We start from the raw sequence: 19,355 nt of genomic DNA, 5'->3' as shown, positions 1-19,355 counted from the left end.
GTACCCCTCCAAGGATAAAATTCTTAAAATATTCTAGGGTAAATTAAAAAAGCAAAATAATGTAACAAAATAAATAAAATTAGAAGAAATATTGTAAACTATGAATATCCTCCTTAAAGCAATGCAAATGACCCTCAGTTTGTATTTATATAGTTTTCATTTTATCTGTTTCTTGGCCTCCATGAATTTTTCTTACTCATTATCAAAGAATATGTACTTAAGTATGTCAGTGATCTGAAAGAATCAGTAAACCTTATTAAATGTTTAGCCCAATTATTAGGATGCAACACATTTTAAAAACATTTAATGCCAATTTGTATTTCAGTGCATTTAAATGTACCGAGTTAGTATATACCTCACAGGAAGTTACTAAGTTAAACATTTTAACTAAGAAAGTAATCTCAGCAGGTTTTCCTTATGTTTCTAAGTGACCCTGAATGTTATTGAATATTAGTAGTTCACCTCTAGAGTGTATGTAAAATTTGAAAGATAAAAACTATATTTTTACATACTCTCATTTTATTTAGTTTAATCTTTTGATGATCAAGGTATCCAATTTTTCCTTTTCCTATTTTCTTTTGAGAGAGATTAATTTGCTGGTATCTCCAATAGAGTCACAGTTAAGTTTATAAGTAAAGACGGGAGGTTGTTGTTGAATTGGTTAAAACTTAATTGTGGAGCAGAGAAACTTCTATAGATTAAAGGAATGTTCCATAGATTAAAAGGATATTCCTTTTTTTACTTATAGACTGAGTGTAAACAGAAAAAAGCTAACTATAAATTTCAGCTGTAACCATGTGCTAGAAATCTCCAAGCATTGTGGGGTGGTGGACATTTCAGTTCTCTCCTTTGATTCACAATGCAAAGGAAGGAAACCATGAGGATAGCTCTATACTACATCTTGCTATGAAGTGGTCACATGTCATTTTGCAATAGGTAATTGTGTCCATTGCTCTTCATTTAGTGAATATGTGATCAGTCAGAGCTAGTCCATTAACCTTCTATTAAGGTCAAATTATTTGGTACATAGAATCATTTTCTCAGTTCTCAAAATGACTATCAATGTCTTTCAATACTTTTACTCGTCATACCTCTACTAAGCTAAAATGAGACTGCTTATTCCATACAGCAAAGCATTATAATTGGAACTCAAATAATAGCATAATTGATGGGTCTCTAGCTTCTCAGATTTTTTTTTTTGTTCATTTATTCATTCTTTCTGCAAATAATGCTTAAGTACGTACAATGTTCCAGTCTCCCTTCTGGATGTTAGAGATATGCTAGTGCACATATCAAGCAGGTTTCCTGCCTTTGAAGTTCTTATACTTATTAGGAAAGGTAAATACATATAAACTATGTGATGTAATTTCAGGTATCAGTAAGTACAAAAAAATAAGAAAGAAATCAAGACAATGAGATAGTGTTCAAGAGAGTAGGCTGACCAATTCTTGGCAGTGTATTTGAGAAGTACTCACGTTCAGGTAGTATTTGAGCAGACACTTGAATAAAGTGGCAGAATTATCACCTGTGGTCTGAGAAGACAAGTGTTTCCAGCAGAGAGAACAGCAAGTGTAAAGGCTCTTGTCACTGCAGCAGGTTTGACTTGTTTGAGGAGCAGTGATGAGGTCAGTTAACGCCATCAGAATGAGCCCAGTGGAGGTTGGTACTCAGTGTGGTTAAAAAAAAAAAAAAGGAGGGGGCTATCAATCAATGATAGGATTTTGTTACTTATTGAGTGTAATGGGAAGAGTTTTATTAAAGTGACAATGTTTTTTCTTTTTTGCTTAGACACATTTTATTTCTCTGTTTAAAATAATCTGAAAGAATTAAGAATGCAAATGGTGAGGACTATGTTTAGACTTCTGGAATAACCCAGGAAAGAGGTGAGGGTGACTTAGTGTAGAGAGAAAGTAGTTAGAGTCTGGATAGATACTAAAGAGAGAACCGACATAATTACCTGACAGGGTGAAAGAAAGATTCTATGATACCAAGTTTGGGGCCTGAGTGACTGAGGGCGAAAAAGTGGACTTGGTTGGAATATCAGATGCTCAGCTCAGTTGTGAACTTGTTTAGCTAGAGATACTGTTGAACATTTAAGATAAGATGTCAAATAGGCAGTTTTAACTATGGTCCAGATCAGATTAGAGATTTGGTCTGCAGATACATATATGCAAGTCATCCTTATGAAGAAAGATTCAATACCATGAGACTGGTTGAGATAACTGAGTGAACAAGTGTAGATACCAAAACAAAAAGTAGTTACCAGAAGGAAAGGAGGATGAGGGGTGAGTTAGTGGGGTAAAAAGGGGAGTCAGTAATTTGATGGATAGAATTGTACTTTTAGTGGTCAATTTAATGTCGCTATACACAAGTTGATATTTAAAGATGTATTTCTGAAACATGTTATAATGCAGTGTTCCTTCCATAAAAATATATTACATAAAAAAGATAAATAAAAAGAAGAGGTCTGAGGACCACGAACTGAACCACTCTTAATATTTACAAGTTGAGAAGATGTAGTAGCAAAAGATTGAGAGAGAAGGAGGAGAGATGAGAGGGAAATTATGGGGGATATTGCTTTGAATAAAAGTCAAGAAAGTACTTGATGGAGGAGAGAATTATCAAGAGCCTGAACACTAGATTTAGCAGTAGGATGTTACCATGTTGACTTTCATTAAGAGTATTTTTTTGGTAATGGTGTCCGGAGTAAAGGCTCATTCAAATGGATTTTTAAAAAGAGAAGAGAAATGAAACAGTGAGAGCAGACACCTTTGTAAGAGTGAAGAAAAGAAAAAAATCTAGAACTGAAGGGAGAGGTCAGGGGAACAGAATACATGAAGGACAGGAAGGAAACTGCTCAGTTTTTATCTTCTAAATACAGAACCACGGAAGGTAACCCTCTGACTCTGAGCCATTTGCTTCTCCTCTACCAAGATATCTGCCAGTGTTCTGTGGCTTAACTCCTAGCTCTAGAATCCTGACTTAAAGATTTATAAGGAATCTTGTAATTCTTTAATAGAACTGTTTTTCTTTACTGATAAAGGAATAGTATTTTAGAGGATAATTTACTTTCTCTTATATAGTAGTAGATCTCTAATCTAGACCCTAATATTGTACGTTTATATACTGTACCCCTTCAGACAAATGACAATCTCCTTGTGCAGCTTTCAATCATTTATTTTATTTTATATATTATCTAATGGTGTAGATTGATTCAACCATTATCTACTGTTTTCAGTGTGTTTTACCTGATTGTCATTGAGAATACAATGATGATAAGATACATGCCCTGCTTTGGTGAGCACCCCAAGGAAAATAATAATAATGATAATATAATAATAACATAATTGGTGAAAGTATTTTATATATATATATATATATATATATATATATATATATCTCCAGTGTCAACTTTAAAAAGAGAAGATTAAGTTTTGAGGGTGTCTGGGTAGGTTTTCAGCCCAAAATATTTCTCTTACTACTTATTAATGGCTTAATTATTTGAATAGTATAAAATGCTTAGACTTTGCAGAGCAATGACATGTAAATACTCTTAAGGGGACTGCTGGAGCTATATGACATACATACCATCATAGGAAACAAGTTAGAACCTATGTATGAGTGAATAATGTCAAGGGATGCTGAAAAATGTAAGCGAGTACTTGAAAGGGTGATAATGGAAAACTCTGCATTGATCTAAGCCAAGGTCTATGCTGAATAGTATTACTAACTACATAGGTATGCTATAAATTTACTTTCTCAAATGATTTGGTATATTTAAATTGTTTAGAACAGTACTTGTACATGGTAAGTACTATGTGTGATAACTAAAATTATTATTTCTTCGTGATATCTTGCTATAATTTTGTATTTTCAACACACAGTCTGTTAACTTTAGATTTAAGGTGAAATTAAGCCTGATTATGATCATCCACAAACCAGTTATTCACTACTTATTCTTTACAAGTTTTTAGGGAATTAGTAATGTTGATACTATTCTCAATCAAATAACTTACATAAGTAAATAAAATCAAATTGGATAGCAGCATAAGTTATTGCATAAATGTGCTAATATATCTGTACATGTTTCATTCCATATGTAAAAATCAATATGAAAATATTTAGAATATTTTTCTAAGTGAGAGAACTGTTTAAACTAGTAGGACTTTTATAGTGTATAGAGAATCCCACTGGAAGTCAATATTGTGTCTTGAACTCAGTTCTCCTAAACTTATGATCTCTGGGAAGGCTTCTGATTTCTCTGGACTTCATTTCCTCTTCTATAAATTATTGTGTAAGGAATTTTTTAACTAATCCCTACCGTAGCACCCATTAAAAATTAAGGTCCCTAAAAATACACAGTGATGGAAGGAAAAATATTTTGTTCCTTCGAGTCTCAATGTGTATTTATGAAAATTATTTCAAATGCAGGTAATGTTATAAAAAGAAAGTAAAAGGGGAAGGAGAGGCGTGAAGGACAAAGGAATGGGAGAAACCCAACTGGCTACAGAGAAACCAAAAACAGTCAAGTAATTCTGACAGTCTTGTAATAGACGCTTGCTTCCATAAGAATTCTAAGAGTTGGATGTCACTGAGGGTGGCAGGCTTTGGACATAGCTTTGTTTTACTGCCTTTTTGTAGTCTCAGGAATACTTCTAGGGTAGGGAGAATACCAGTATCCTTGCTTTTCTTTTTTTTTTAAGATTTATTTATTTATACAAGCACTGGGTACAGTCAGAAGGGTGGGAGGGTGAGAGAATTCACCAGAGCCAGAGCGGGGAGCAGAACAGGCAGACCAACGAAACAGCCTGCTGAGGGGAGCAGCAGGTGTGGCAGGAGAGGTCTGCTCGCCATGTGGGACCCTTGCTGGTGGCCAGGGATCGAACTGGCGCTGCAGAGGCTGCGGGCAGCTTCACAGCCCAGCGCTCAACCGCTGAGCCACCAGGGGAGGCCCCAGTATCCTTGCTTTAATTACCACATTTGACTAACGTCTAGGTAAGTTGTATTATATAGTGGTGTTGGATGTTTCCTTAATATAGAACAATGCCAACTAAGATAAATGACCATTTGACCAAAATAAATATGGGAGAGATTCAAGGACACTGTAAGCAAGGAATTAATCATGTGTTTTTTTAGCAGACTGGGAGTTTAATCACCTCTATTATGGAAAAACAACATGGTGCAAATCAGCAAGAGCAACTTAAAAGATATGAGATCAGGCATGTGACCATATAGAGCATTTCAGTTGTCCAATTTATGATGGCCTGAATGAGAGCAGAGACTCCAATAAAGAGAATAAATGCATTCTAGAATGTCTCTCTCCACTCAAATGCATAAGTTTAGTTGATTCAATTGTGGAAGTACTTATAGACATTTTCTAATTTCTTTTACTTCTTTTACTTCTTTTAATTTTTCCTTTCCTCTGCTTCCTGGCACAGAGGAAAACTTAGGGGAAAAATTTAGAAAGAATTTGTCTTATTTTACCTTTCTTTCCCTTTGCTCAACTTATTTCATCTGTTCCCAATACCTCAGCTGACGAATTAGATTTAGAAAAGAAGCTCCTTCCCTCTTCATACCTTTCTGCAAATTCTAACCATTGACCAAGACCCGTTATTTTTGACATCTGAATACAGCTCCAAAGCCATCTTTTGTTGCTGAAAATAACAATCTTCGGGAGGTGATATGGTACTAGAGAAAGACCAGAGGTTTTGGAGCCTTGATTTAGAGCTGGCTTTGCTGTGTACCAACTCTATGACTCTAGCCCAAGTAATTCATCTGAGAGAAAAAAATGTCAGCTTATTTCTTTCATTTCCAATATTCTGCTTCAAGAATCAAAGTATTGTGTGTGACATTGTCTGAACATAATAACTATTAGTTCTTATCATTGTTAATCAGCTCTTTGTTTTCTAACCTATAAAAACACATTTTAAGGTGAGGCTATATTGAAACATACAGTATTATACAGATAGAAACTTTGTAATATGGGAATTTGTGTTCGTTAAATATAGTGTTGATATAGGATTGACTTTATGGTGTGATGAAGATTAGCTGGAATGCAGTTATTTTGTAAATGTGGGTTCCATAAAAGCTCTTTAAAATATTGCCTCATGGTTCAGTCTTCATGAATAAAGTCATTCTTCATATTACCTAATATGTATCAAATCAGCCTTTAAATGTTTATAACTACAAATTAAAGATGGAATAAGCATAGCAATCATTCAAAAATTTCAAATCTCTTAAAAATTATTTCTGCTTATTTTATTGAATTTTAGAAACAAAATTTCATTTTAATTTTTATTTTATATAAATTTTACATCATTCTTCATTTTTTGTACAATGTATACTTTCTCCTCTTAGGTGTAATCCCTGTAAAATTCCCACCACCAGTTCACCCATGCACCATCACCATAGTCCCTTGTGCTGTTCCTACCGTTGAGAAAAAAATTTCAATTATGACATTTAAGAAATTTGAGTTCACAACTGAGTATTTACTCAATGTAATTTTAAAATATTCAATAAAATTATTGGTGAAAAAAATTGCCCCCTAAAACGAACTTTTTTCTGTACTTGAATGAATTCCTGGTTTATATGTAAGCAGATTGGCATATGTTCATTCAAAGTAATAATTACCAATTAGATACATTATACATCTCTCATTTTCACTTTTTACCTTTTGACAGTACATATGCAATATCATGGACTAATACTTTGTACTTAAATTTCAGTTTTAACATCTTTGCTAGTTAACATTGAGAAGACTATTTTGTTTTTTAAATTATCACACTAGTCCTATAATTGAAAAGACTATCTTTTCGGCGGGGGAAGAAAAGATATCTTTAAGGTGTTGCATGCTTGGGAATATTTTAGCTATTTTTGTTTAATGTAACAAAGACAGTTTTCAATCAACTTAAATTTTTTCCTGATATAAAACTATTTTGCTTTTAAATTCAAAAGGGTCAAGATAAGGATAGGTTTTACCATTGTGTTTTGGGTGATAAATGAATTGAGCCAGTAGTCAATTTTGTTCTTTCTTGATCTTTAATTCTATTGTAAAAATAGACCTGTGGGTTTCAATATAAGATTTAACAGTAGCCACATTTAGAACTTTTGGAAAATAGTCTAAACTTTCAGGGTCTTAATTTCATCATCTCTGGTAAAGGTGTGCTTCCACAAAATAGGACTAATCAGTCTCAAATCATAAGAAGAGCCACTCTGTAATTTTAGAGCTGCAGGTAACTTTAGAAATTTTCAAGGCCAGTTTTCTCACTTCATATATAACAACTGAAGACCAGAGAGGCTGTGACACTTGCCTAAGGTTCTACACCTAGTTAATAATAGAAATGTTCCTAAAGCCACTATTCCTGGCTCAGTCTGGTCATTTAGCTTCCTCTTTTATCAATTATTGATGCACTTGACCTAGTTCTTTCACTGTTTTATAGCTGGTATTTTTATTATATCCTTATGGTTATAGGACTTTTTTATATGTCATTGACATATAATAGATTTTCAATAATATATGTTAATATTTTTTCAACACAGGACAATGAACAATTTATCAGAAACTAAAATGTTTGTCAACTCAACCAGTCTTTAAAAATTAAACATGTCACATTAAAATTTTTTCCTGCCACACTTCAGAAGATAGTTTTTGCCAAGTTACAGATAGGTTGAGCCATTTTTAAAATAAGTCATTTACTCTGCACACACTGTCTTCAAAAATTAGTGTGCCTTCTACTTTCGAACATCACAAGCTGTCAGATGTGGTAAAAACTAAAACTACTTTTTAAAATTACAACTGTACAGGATTTTAGAAAATTTGTTTTGAAGAATAACTCTGTAATGTTTGTGAAATCTTCTGTATTGTTTATTGCTGGATAGCCAAAAACACAGGACCTGGAAAATCAAGAAATACCTTTATTGTTAATGAACTTATCTTTTTCAACATGAGAAAATTAGTCTGTTGGGTTTTTTTTGTGTGTGTTACTACAGATTAACATTTGATTAAGGAACAGCTGATTCCTTTGTTCTTGTAACTAAAGTCTTGGAATTTATCAGAAAATTTGTATATTCGTTAAAGGTTTTAAGATTTCTTTTTCTACTATCAGTTCATTGAAATATGGCACATTAATCCAGATTATTTACTGTTTAGGAATCCTGTACTGCATCTTTAGCAAATATTTACTTATTAGAAAATCAGGGTGTCAGTTACACCCAAGTACAACTTTTCTATTCCTAAAGCAAGAACTTTCTTTACACTAGCTGATTTTTGTTGAACCAGATTATTATTATTATGAAGAATAACTAATAGTGTTTATATCAGCTCTAGGAACTGGAAAACACTCATAATGTAATCAATTCTAACAGTATAAATGTCAAAAATACATATCAAAATATATATCCAAAATCTTCAGTATTTGATGTTTCAATATAGCATTTTTTTCCTATTTTTTGATAGTGATTTTTATCTTCCTAGTTCTGTTTTGCTTGGCTTATTGTGAACTATGTTAGTACTCTGCAATTTATGACCAAAGATAGATGAGGTGGCAAAGAATATGTATAGCATGGTGAAACTTTATAGGGATTCAAATGTATGTTTTATGATAACTATCTAATGGACTTATAGGATAGCTTTAGAAACAGGTGAATAAAAAGATAGGCAAATATACACTTAAGTTTAGAAGTGAGATTATGAGAATAAAATTAAGTGGTAACCATTGAATTTTCTCATACATAATCTACGAGTGAATGATCTATTTGTTTCTTTAATCTCATTATCTGTAATTATCTCCATCATTCACTCTGCTCTGGTCACGGAGATCTGCTTCTTTGCTTTTTTAAACATGTTAGACAATATTTCATGTTAGGACATTTGCATGTACTGTTCTTCTGTCTGCACTGCCCTTTTCCCAAATAACATATGACAAACTCCCTCACTACTTTTTTTACTCAAAAATTACCTCTTTGTGTTGATTTCTGTGACTACTCTGTTTAAACTTTGATCATACCCTGAACATTTTGTTTTTTTCTTGTTGTCTTCATATTTGTCTTCTTAGGACTTGTCAGTATCTAAGTCACAAAATACTTTATTTCTTTATCTTGTTTAGAATTTGTTCCACTAGCATATAAACTTTATGAGAGCATGGATTTTGTCTGTTTTGTTTGCTGTTATATCCTCAGTGCCTTGACATGCCTGGATTATAGTAGTTGTTGAATATATATTTGTTGAATAAATATTATACCACATTACAAATACTTCTAAATAATCTTAGATAAGCCAGTAAACTCATATTCAATATCAAACTAGTATAAATTTTAATTGAAATGATATCATGTAAAACATATTTTTCTATTAAATCTATTAATTTATATAATTATTATGTAATAATTATATGATAATCTATTAAATATAGTTGTAATAAATAGCTATATTGTCTTATCACATTGAAATGTATTTATTAATTTCCTCTTGATATGTGTAAAAATTTCTTCATTTTAATTCCATATGAACACTTCATTTCACTGCAATAAAACAATGTTTACAAAATATTTATTTTAAAAATAAATTTGTGAAAGCATTTAAATTACGTTTCTTCATACCTTGGTTCCATTCATTTTACTGAAAATAAATTTTGGAATTTATTGGAAGTAAATTTTAGTGCTTTCGATTTTGAAATATATAAAAAATTCAAATAATGTCCCATTACTATATTTAAAACATTAACTATTTAATGCTAAGACTTTAGGGAAACATATAGGGGTAAAAGATAAATTAGATCCCAAAGTATTCTAGGTTCTTATTATCTAATGTTTCTGATAAACCCTGATTATTTCTTTTGGTTTATACTAGAAGTTACATGGGAAGACCAGCAGAAAAAAGTGAATGGTACAATAAGTGATGACAAACCATTGCCGAAAAAGAAACACCAATCTGAGCCAGGTTTGTCAGGGTTTGGAAAACTATTGAAAGCATGAGACAATAAATATTGCATTTCATGCTTTTAAAGTACATGTGTGCTTGTTGTACCTAATTTTTATTTTGGTATGAACTTTATAGTGTGTAGAGCTTATTTAGAGTAGAGTGGTGAATACTTTTATTTCATGATTTGTTAAGAAAACTAATTCTTTGTATTTTTGAAAAAACAAGAATTGTTTTATTACTAAGATTGTATCTTTAGGAAAAATTAACTAATTCAAACTAAATGGTCATTTATGTATCTTGCTGTTTTGACTCAAACTGAAGTACATTAATGGAGGTAACTTGCTTCCTTTAAAAGTATTACAGAAAGCTCAATATATTATTTAAAGTTTGTCTTAGTAGGTCATTTCTTATTTTATTTGCAAATTCTATCAAGGAATTATACTGCATATTGGTAATAAGTTATGTACAACTTCTAGAGCTAATACTACTGCCAGCAGCAGGAAAGAAGTATACTATGGTATGTGGATTCAATGAGTCTCTTCAAACCATTAGTTCTACCAATGGATTAATATTATTTTACTCTCTCCTTTTTTGTTGGAGAGTTATGATTAACTAAGTAGAAGAGAAAAACTTGAATCAGGAATAAAATGAAGAGGAACAATATGCAGAGATAATCAGCATTATAATCAGCCTAACGTTATTCAGTAATCGAATGAGATTGCAATGAAAATTTTAGACTACATTGGAGTTTTGGATAATGACATCATCATTTAAAAGGCTGTGTCTATCGTGACAGTGTTAATGTATTTTTATGTGGTGACTCATTCATGTTAGACCTCTAAACTCTATATTTTAAAATATGTCAGTGTTTAAACTAATTATTAAACAAGTATTCATTGCTATCCTGTTGTATGCCAGGCACTGCAGTTGGCATTGAGTTATTCAGATAGAAAGACAAATGCAATAATTGCCCTCATAGAGTTTACCTTCTGGCAAAAATACATAAAACAAAAAATAATTGTATTAATCATTCAGTTATTGCAACTGTGATGATGCAGTTAAAGAGACAAATAGGGTGCTTTGAGAAAAAGTTTTAGTTTCATAGCAAGTTTGGAGAACAAGGAAAAATAGCATAGCCCAAATGTGTTAATTTGTGAATTCTTGTTTAATCAAACAGTGCATATGAAAATTTAATAAAGTAAACTAGAGATAACATTGGGAATTTAAGTATATCCATAAAATTGTAAGAAAAATATGTTTTTCAAATCTTCAATTTGAATCACTTAGTTTTTTTTTTTTTGGAAATAGAAATTAACTTAATATATTTAAGGATATTTTTAAAAGTAAACAAAGTATACAATTAATATTTTGTTATTATATACATAACAAAAATTATTATTGTAAAGTCTCTCCTTGCTATATTGTATGCTGTGTGAACTATCCTTGGTCATAAATAATTTGCCTTCCCATAAAATCTGATTTTATATATATGTATACATATATGAATTAGTTACATTGTATATTAAAATCATGAAACAATGTGTTTGGCTAAAAATATCTGTAAATCTCACAAACACAAAATGTTAATGATGTCTTAATATTAATTGGTCTCACATATATGTATTTTTAAATCATTTAAGCCCTCTACTTGAATAGAAACTGTGTGTGCAGTAGGGAAAAATTAATATGAAGAGTACCTAAATGTCATGGTTTAAAATGTTTGTAGGTTTTTTTTTGAGCAATTTTGTGTTTTCCTATAAACTAGAAAATTCAAAGTGGCCGTGGAAATTCAAGCCCTAAATGTCATGAGTAAGTATGTAACATAATAAGGTAGTAAACATAATGTTAAATTTTAGAGTTCCATGAATATTATTTTGTTTATAAAGGAAAAGTATGATGTATACAGAGTAACTTTAATTATTGAAACTTTAGGTAAAATTATAGTGAAATATGGCTATCGAATGGGGCTAATTACATTTCAATAACATGTTTTTTGAGCCTGGGCTTAATAGAAAACATTTGGAATTATTCTTTATTTCATAATTAGGTGCATTTACAATATTTGTAATCAGGTAATTTTATTGGTGTTTAATACATAATTTTTCTTCCACTAAAACGGAAGAGCTTATCTTCCATTAATTGTCAAAGATTCTTCATCAGAAGATTATTGTGAGCTTGTGGCATTAGTAAAAGTGTGTAAGAACTTGAACTCAAATCGCACATGGAAAGTCATCTGTGTATCAATAGCATCTATTGTTATATTTTTCTTCTTTTGTTTTATGAAAATTTATGTAAGAGCTGTACCTGGAACTTTTGCCTTTTTAGGAAGTATGTTAACAATAATACATGACTTGAAATATTTGTTTTAAATACAATACTGTAGAGCTGAAGAAATAACTGACATTATATAGATTAAAAAATGAGTTAACAAATATTTGGATGGACTTTAAGTAATACAAATTTGTGTATATATATATATATATATATATATATATATATATATATGCTTTTTTTTTTCCAAAGAAAGATTGCTATCTTTGAATGACGCTGTCCTGAGGGGATTATCAACAAAAAAGGGATGATTTACTTTTAGTTTAGTAATATTTATCATGCTGACATCTTTGTGTGAGTATAGCATATAAGAATCCTACAAATAATCTTAAAACACAAATTTTGTGGATAATGTTTAGAGTAAATAAATGTCTTCTTCTTGTGGAATGTAGGTTAGATTTTGTTTAGCCCATGTTGGTAATGAAATATTGTTAATGCAAACTGAGAATATATATGAGTTTGGAAAATTCTGTTGGTTATGTTTTCAATGAGCTGTCTGATGCTAGACTAAGATAGTTGATCTATAATAATGCATTGTTATTAAACATTGCAAACAAACTTTAATCCATTGAATTTTATTATTTTCACTTGTCAGTTTATCTGTTCTTGAAGTAATTAGAAATTTATCTTGGCAAAGAACAACTTTTACATAAAAAATCATTTTTTAATGGAGTATAACAGAGCATGATGGGAAAGCTAATTTCATTTAAACTGAATGAATGTTTTAGAACTGATACAACTTCTCAGGTTATCCAAAATGAGAAATTCTTGGACTTAAATAGTTCAGATCTTCAAATAACAATTTTAAATAATTTTTGTATTTGATGCTATTTATAATAGAATCCTTGGTATTGTTTTGCTATTTTCTAACATTCTATCTAGAAAATATTGAATTGACTTAGTTGTCCTTATTTTATTTACCCTAAAACCATAGCAGTGCTATTTACCTTGGTGTATCATAGCTGGAAAATGTCTGTTTTTTCCCTTCTGGAAAAGTCAGGGCAATGAAACATTTTGCTGGAGTACTATATATATATATATATATATATATATATATATATATATAATTTTGGAAATAGAAATAATCAAAATAACAAGTTATGTTTTACTACTTACTATAATATAGTAATGTGTGCATAAGCCCCAAGTGTTAGCATTATATGGTGTGGTTAATGAATTAACCTTCAACTTTTTCCAACATGGAAATTTCCATATTGTATTCCTTATGGATCTATAACTGTGGGAAGATGGGGTGGTGGTGTTGTTTTTTTTTTTTTTTTACTTAGCCCTTCCTTTGGAATTGTGCTTTATAAAATTTATCTGAAGAGAAAGTAAATACTCAACGATGTATTTTATTAGTGTATTTTATACTTGAGCATTTTTCTTGAGTATTTTGATGTCATAGACTTGTATCCTTATTTTTGAATATTTTGACATTTCTTAGAGATAGAAACAGTTTATTTTACTCTCAATCACTATTCTAGATTAGTCTTCTATTTACATGCTGGTCTAATCTAATCTGGGAAAAAGCATTAAGGTTGTGACCTTGGTCAGTATTAGCACATTGGCATTTCTAATTATGTTGGGATGGTTATAGAAAGAGCAAAAAAAGCAAACTAAATAAATATTTTTTACAACAAAAATCAGCCATTAGAATTTTGGAATTAATTACTACTGGAGCCTTATAAGTAAATATGAAGTTCTTTGTTAACAACCATATTTACCTGTAAATGAATGAAAATTTTATTATGAATTTAATTGTTCATTTAAAGTTTGTTCAATTTCCTCTGAAGATACAGATTAATTTATAAATCTAAAACTATTTCTGTGACTTTTTTTTCATATGATACATAGCATGCTGTAGTTTGAATATAAATTATTTTAAACTTCTGCGACACCCTAAGTGTATTTTCCTTCTGCATTTAAAATTGTGTAGTGTCAGTCTTCAAATATAAAAATCAGGATAAAAAGCACAGGATTAGGAAAGAAGACTTAAAAACATTTTTTGTTAGTTTGGCAAATTATTTTTAAATAATCTACTTGCTTATTTAGAGGTAGACTTTATTTTAAATGATCAGTAATTTTATGGTTGTTTGTGGAAAATTATGCAAAATTAAGTTTGTTTATGCAAAATTATGGAAAGTGATAGTTTTTTAAAACTCAGATTGTTTGGATTGAGGATTTTTTTTTTTTTTTTTTTTTTTGGTGGGACCCTCACTGGTGGCCGGGGATCGAACTGGCGCTGCAGAGGCTGCGGGCAGCCTCGCAACCCAGCGCTCAACCACTGCGCCACCAGGGGAGGCCCTGAGGAATTTTTTGACAAGATTTTTGTTAGTGATTTTTAATTTGAAATCTGTAAACTTTGTAAAATTTTGTTTTTATATTCTTGGTCTATTCTGATCTTTGTATCATTGAGTTTCTCCTAATTTAGGCTTTTTTTTTTTTTAGTATTCTACATTTATTTTCTACATTTGTTTATTTTGGATTTACACACACATGCACATTTTTATTGTGATAGCATTAGCTTATATTATTGTTGTTATCTGAAAGTCTAGGATACCCCCCTCAGGTATTTTCTACCACAGTGCCACTGCCACCAGATCACCCATAGATTAGCACACCAGTCCATTTTGCTCCCTTTTCTCTGTGTTTTCACACCTCCCCTGTCTGGATGCATCAGTTCTATAGTCAACTTTCAAGGGTCAGTTTTTAAGCTTGTCTGTATCTGAACCTTATTTAGTTTCTCTATATTCCACATATATTTGAAAGTAAACATCCTAAGGCTATACGTTTCATACTTTAAATCTTGAACTTCTGTTTCATTGACAAGAATCTTTTTAACAGAAAGTTTGCTCCTGTAGAATACACCTGTGTTCCAGCACAAGTCTGCTAATAACACCAAAAATATATTCATTGTGAATGATGATAAAGGGGAACTATAGCTTATCAACAAAGTTTGAAATAGATCTCATATACCTTATGGACAAACAGGTCCTATCTATATGCCTTTTTAAAGTTTATTGCGGATTATTATTTCTATTTAATTTGAGATGTTTAGTGAGAAATGATATAGTTAAGATTATACTGGTAACAGAAAAATGGGGATTTGCACAAAATTTTACATAAAAACCGACATATTCATTCTCATGAGCTTACCAAAAAAATTAATAAAATTGATTATTATATACATCTGTTTATCTTCTGTATACTTAAAACAGATTAAAGACCAACATACACATAACTTAGTAACTCTAACAGGTTATTGCTTAAATGAAGCATTGTAAAGAGTTCTCATTAGAACAGTCACTAACTACTGAAAATTGGAATGTTTATGGCAAAGTAATGATTAAAAGAAAAATAGGGCAATAGGAATGGTGAAGAGGGTAATCCGGTTCAAGATTCACTGAATTCTGACTCATTGCAATAATATTTGTGAAATAAGTACTTTAATTTAATTTATTACCCTTTAAATAAGACATATCTGTTTTAATAAGAGTTTCTCTTTTAAACTCACACTGTCTTAAAGCAAATTGTGTATAATAAAAACTAACACAAGGAAGATAAGAAAGCCAAAAAATAATTTTGAATATACTGATTTAGTGTAAGTGGAAATTATGAAAAATTATTTAGTGTAAGTGGAAAAATCCTATGCTTTAGGATTTATGATTTGAATTAATAATCTCTGCAAATTAAAATTAAGTGATTTTTTATTTAAGATTTGTTAAAACCTATTTATTAATAGAACATGTTCGCATAAATGATGGGAAAATATTTAAAGTCATTTAGTAATGGGATCACTATCAAAATCATTTCATGCTTTTATGTAATATAAATTTTGTATTTTCTACTAAAAACTAAATTATTAATGTTAATATTCCTCACAAACATCAGTTACTGCATAGCTGTAGCATATACCACTTTTTAAGAACATTCTAATTAAAGAATATATAAATAAAATGTACAGTTAAGATGTTTCCATGGGAAGGTTTTTTTTGTTGTTTTATCCTTGTTTGGCTTTTTATTTCATATTTTTATTGGGTCATGTAACAACTTAGTAGAAAGAAAATTGTCTTGGTAATCAGGATACCTCTGTTCTGTTTTTGGTACTGCTACTGAACTTGTTTTGTGACCTTGGGTAAGTCACTTGAACTCTATATACCTCAGTTATTCTGTAAGAAGAATTTTGAAAATTTTCAACCCATATATCATGAAATACATTTTCTCAGTGCCATCACAAAATAATGTAAGATGCAGGAAAATACCAGACAAAGAAGCTTCATTTATTTGTATTGTTTTTATGTTCTCAACAAGAAAGTAAAATGTTTTCTTAGAGATGAAATATACACTAGCAGATATTTCATCCAGTTCCTATTCAAGGAAACTCTTGACTACTAAAGTAAATATTTATATTGGGAAATTTTGAATATAAGAAATAATGTAAGATATGACACAATTTAGCAATAATCTGTATTATTAATGTATATCTGATTTTTCTGTCTTCTTTGTGATATGGGTAGACTGGAAATGAAAAAGATTGGCATCTCTCATATTAATATATGAATACATTTTAGGAGGATAGAATTTTCCTAGCTGTCGATCCAATTAGCAGAGTCTGGATTATAATTATGATGGGATTTAATGTCTAATTTTTGAACAGGTCAAAGATGGACTCTTGTAGTATTAAAAGATAAATCAAAGTGATATTAAGCTTCCTTTTTCTGTTCTCTGTAATTCATACTAGGATTTCATTTTTTTTCTAAGGAAGTAAGTTTTGGTCATACTGACATCTTTTTCCTATTGGAAAGATTTTATTTTCTCTCTTTTCCGAAAAGAAATTTGTTATAGCAAAGAACCCTCTCAAGATTTATAATTTCAATATTCCAAATGTCTTTTGGTACAATAAGTTTTTTGTAACTTTGATATGGCTGTTGCAGAAGTGAATGTGATATTTGATTGAAGAATTTTGTGATAATTGATTCAAAGCTGAGTAGCTGATTATAAAAGTGGACTGTAGTTTTGTGTTATATTGTTTATTTTTGTCAATCATTCTAACACTACCTCCCTTCAATCTTTAGAGGAAATTTTTTCTCAGAATAACTTGCTGCTTTTAACCACTGTACATAGTGTCTTCTGAATTTCTCCTCTGGTGATGGAGAAAGAAATATTTCTAAAATATGTGCCATATCTGTAATGGTAAATGTTAGATTTGAGTGGGCAAATTAAAATAGAAACTTAATGATGTTTATGTGGTGACTATGAGAATTTTCTGGATAAATAAGCATGAGAAAAGAATATAATCAAATATTTGTCTAAATTGAATTTAATTTATTAATATTTAAATAAACTCATATTTCAGCTATTCGTCTTACAGTTTTTATTATATTTGTTACTCTCCAAAATATTTTTATGATAATATTTTGCTAGGTTGAAGTAATTCAGTGAAATATTTTTGCTCTAATGGCTGCATCTTATTTTCATGTGTACACTGATCATTTTGGGAAAGTTAAACGGCATCGATCTGTTGAAATTATTTTTATTACTTTTTTTGATGGTGATTTAATGAAATTCTTTTCTTTAGGTGATGATTATACATTCTAAAAGCATTTTGACAGATTTTCAGTGGGCTCAGTAATGTCTTAAATATTATGGTCCTGCAAGTAACTTTGTTTTCACTAATGGTATCTTTCTTCAGCATCAGTGTTCAGGAGTGACTTTTCATCAATAATTATAAACCTTTGAATTCTCTTTATTTCTATATTAACTTTATTTTTCTGATCCTATTAACCCACTGTAGCTAACCAATTTGCCATCAGTTCTTCTATATTCTTTTTTCTTTTTCTTTTTAATATCTTGTGTGTTTGATTATATCTTTCGACAACCGTGCACTGGATTCTTTCTCAAAATGACTGAGGCCCTTCCCTTCAGAGTCACTTTTTACCTTTTGAGTACATTCACTCACACCCATCTCCTTTGTCTATGTCTGTCCATTACACGATGTGATCACAGAAGAAGTGGACTCCACAAGGAGAAGACATGCAGGTCTGTCTCTTCTACTGCTTTTCCTTCTTACTTTTTCATTTATCTAACTTTTCCTAATAATTTTCTACTATATTTTATTCATTTCATAATTTTCCTACTCCTCTAATTTAATAAAATATTAAATCTTGCAGGCATTTTTATTTCAGATAGTTGTATATTCAACTTTTAACAGCAACTGCGCCAATTTGATAAATAAAAATAAAATAATTAAATTTATGTAATTTGCATATGTGTATATATGTATGTATTTTTCCACAACTGGGTAACTAACTCCATATTCAAGTATATGTTGTATATGGAGTTAGCAAGATTACATTAACCCATGAATCATAATTTGTTCTTCAGCTTATTTTAGATATAAAATTTGTTCCTTTTTTTTACATACTTCTAAAAGTATTTTATCTTTATCATGAGTTCAGCAATGTGTCAACAATGGAGAATAATAAAGACCAAGTACTTGTCCCAAACAAGCTATTGATATCAGCAAGGACTTAAAATATATGGGTAACATGTTTATGTGTCAACATGGACAACTTTGGCATTATATTCTACAAAGCAATATAGTCAAATAAAATTTGTTTCAACTAGATGGCCAGAAAAGGCTTCATGGAAGATGTTATCTTGAGCTAAAATGAACATTCATTCAATACACATTTATTGAGCGCATGCTATGTGGTACCATTCAAGGTACTGGAAATAACAGAACACACAAGGTAGTCACCTGTCTCCATTGGCTTTTTCTAGTGTGAGTGTAACAAATTAATGCAATACTAATATGTATACTATGAGAAATCTATATGTTATATAGAATACAATGGTATCACAAAGGATTTTATGATCATTTCCACCCAAGAGGAATGGATATTAATTCAAGAATGACTTCATAGAAAGCATGTTAAAAGCTGGAAAGATGTTTGCCTCAGGTATTAAGAGCATTTCATGCAAAAGAAACTATAGATAAATGCCTTCAAACAAGTTTGTGCAAACATAGGCAAGGGCAGGCAGGCTTCTTTAAGATCATGTAAGTAATTGAAGGAAGTAGAGCAAGAGAGGAACAAGATGAGGT

The 19,355-nt window shown here is 30.6% G+C and overlaps 1 protein-coding gene across 28 annotated transcripts in view; it reads left to right on the top strand.

Moving 5' to 3' along the window:
- The window catches only part of RIMS2 (regulating synaptic membrane exocytosis 2), a gene marked incomplete at its 5' end in the record, with an annotated part of 441,015 nt that overhangs the window by 283,668 nt on the left and 137,992 nt on the right, over positions 1–19,355 (top strand). For 6 of the 28 annotated variants that reach the window (XM_084229244.1, XM_084229248.1, XM_084229233.1 and 3 more), the window contains one exon: positions 18,257–18,289. The exons of 21 other annotated variants lie outside the window; for them this stretch is intronic. In XM_084229244.1, coding sequence (XP_084085370.1) covers positions 18,257–18,289 — 33 coding nt within the window. The remainder of the gene's footprint in view (positions 1–18,256; positions 18,290–19,355) is intronic. One more of the 28 variants, XM_084229227.1, reaches the window with a different exon arrangement.

This window comes from Talpa europaea, assembly GCF_964194135.1.
Source record: "Talpa europaea genome assembly, chromosome: 3".
Lineage (NCBI taxonomy): Eukaryota > Metazoa > Chordata > Mammalia > Eulipotyphla > Talpidae > Talpa > Talpa europaea.
The sequence above is the reverse complement of the archived record's forward strand: the minus strand, read 5'-3'. Positions and strand labels throughout refer to the sequence as shown.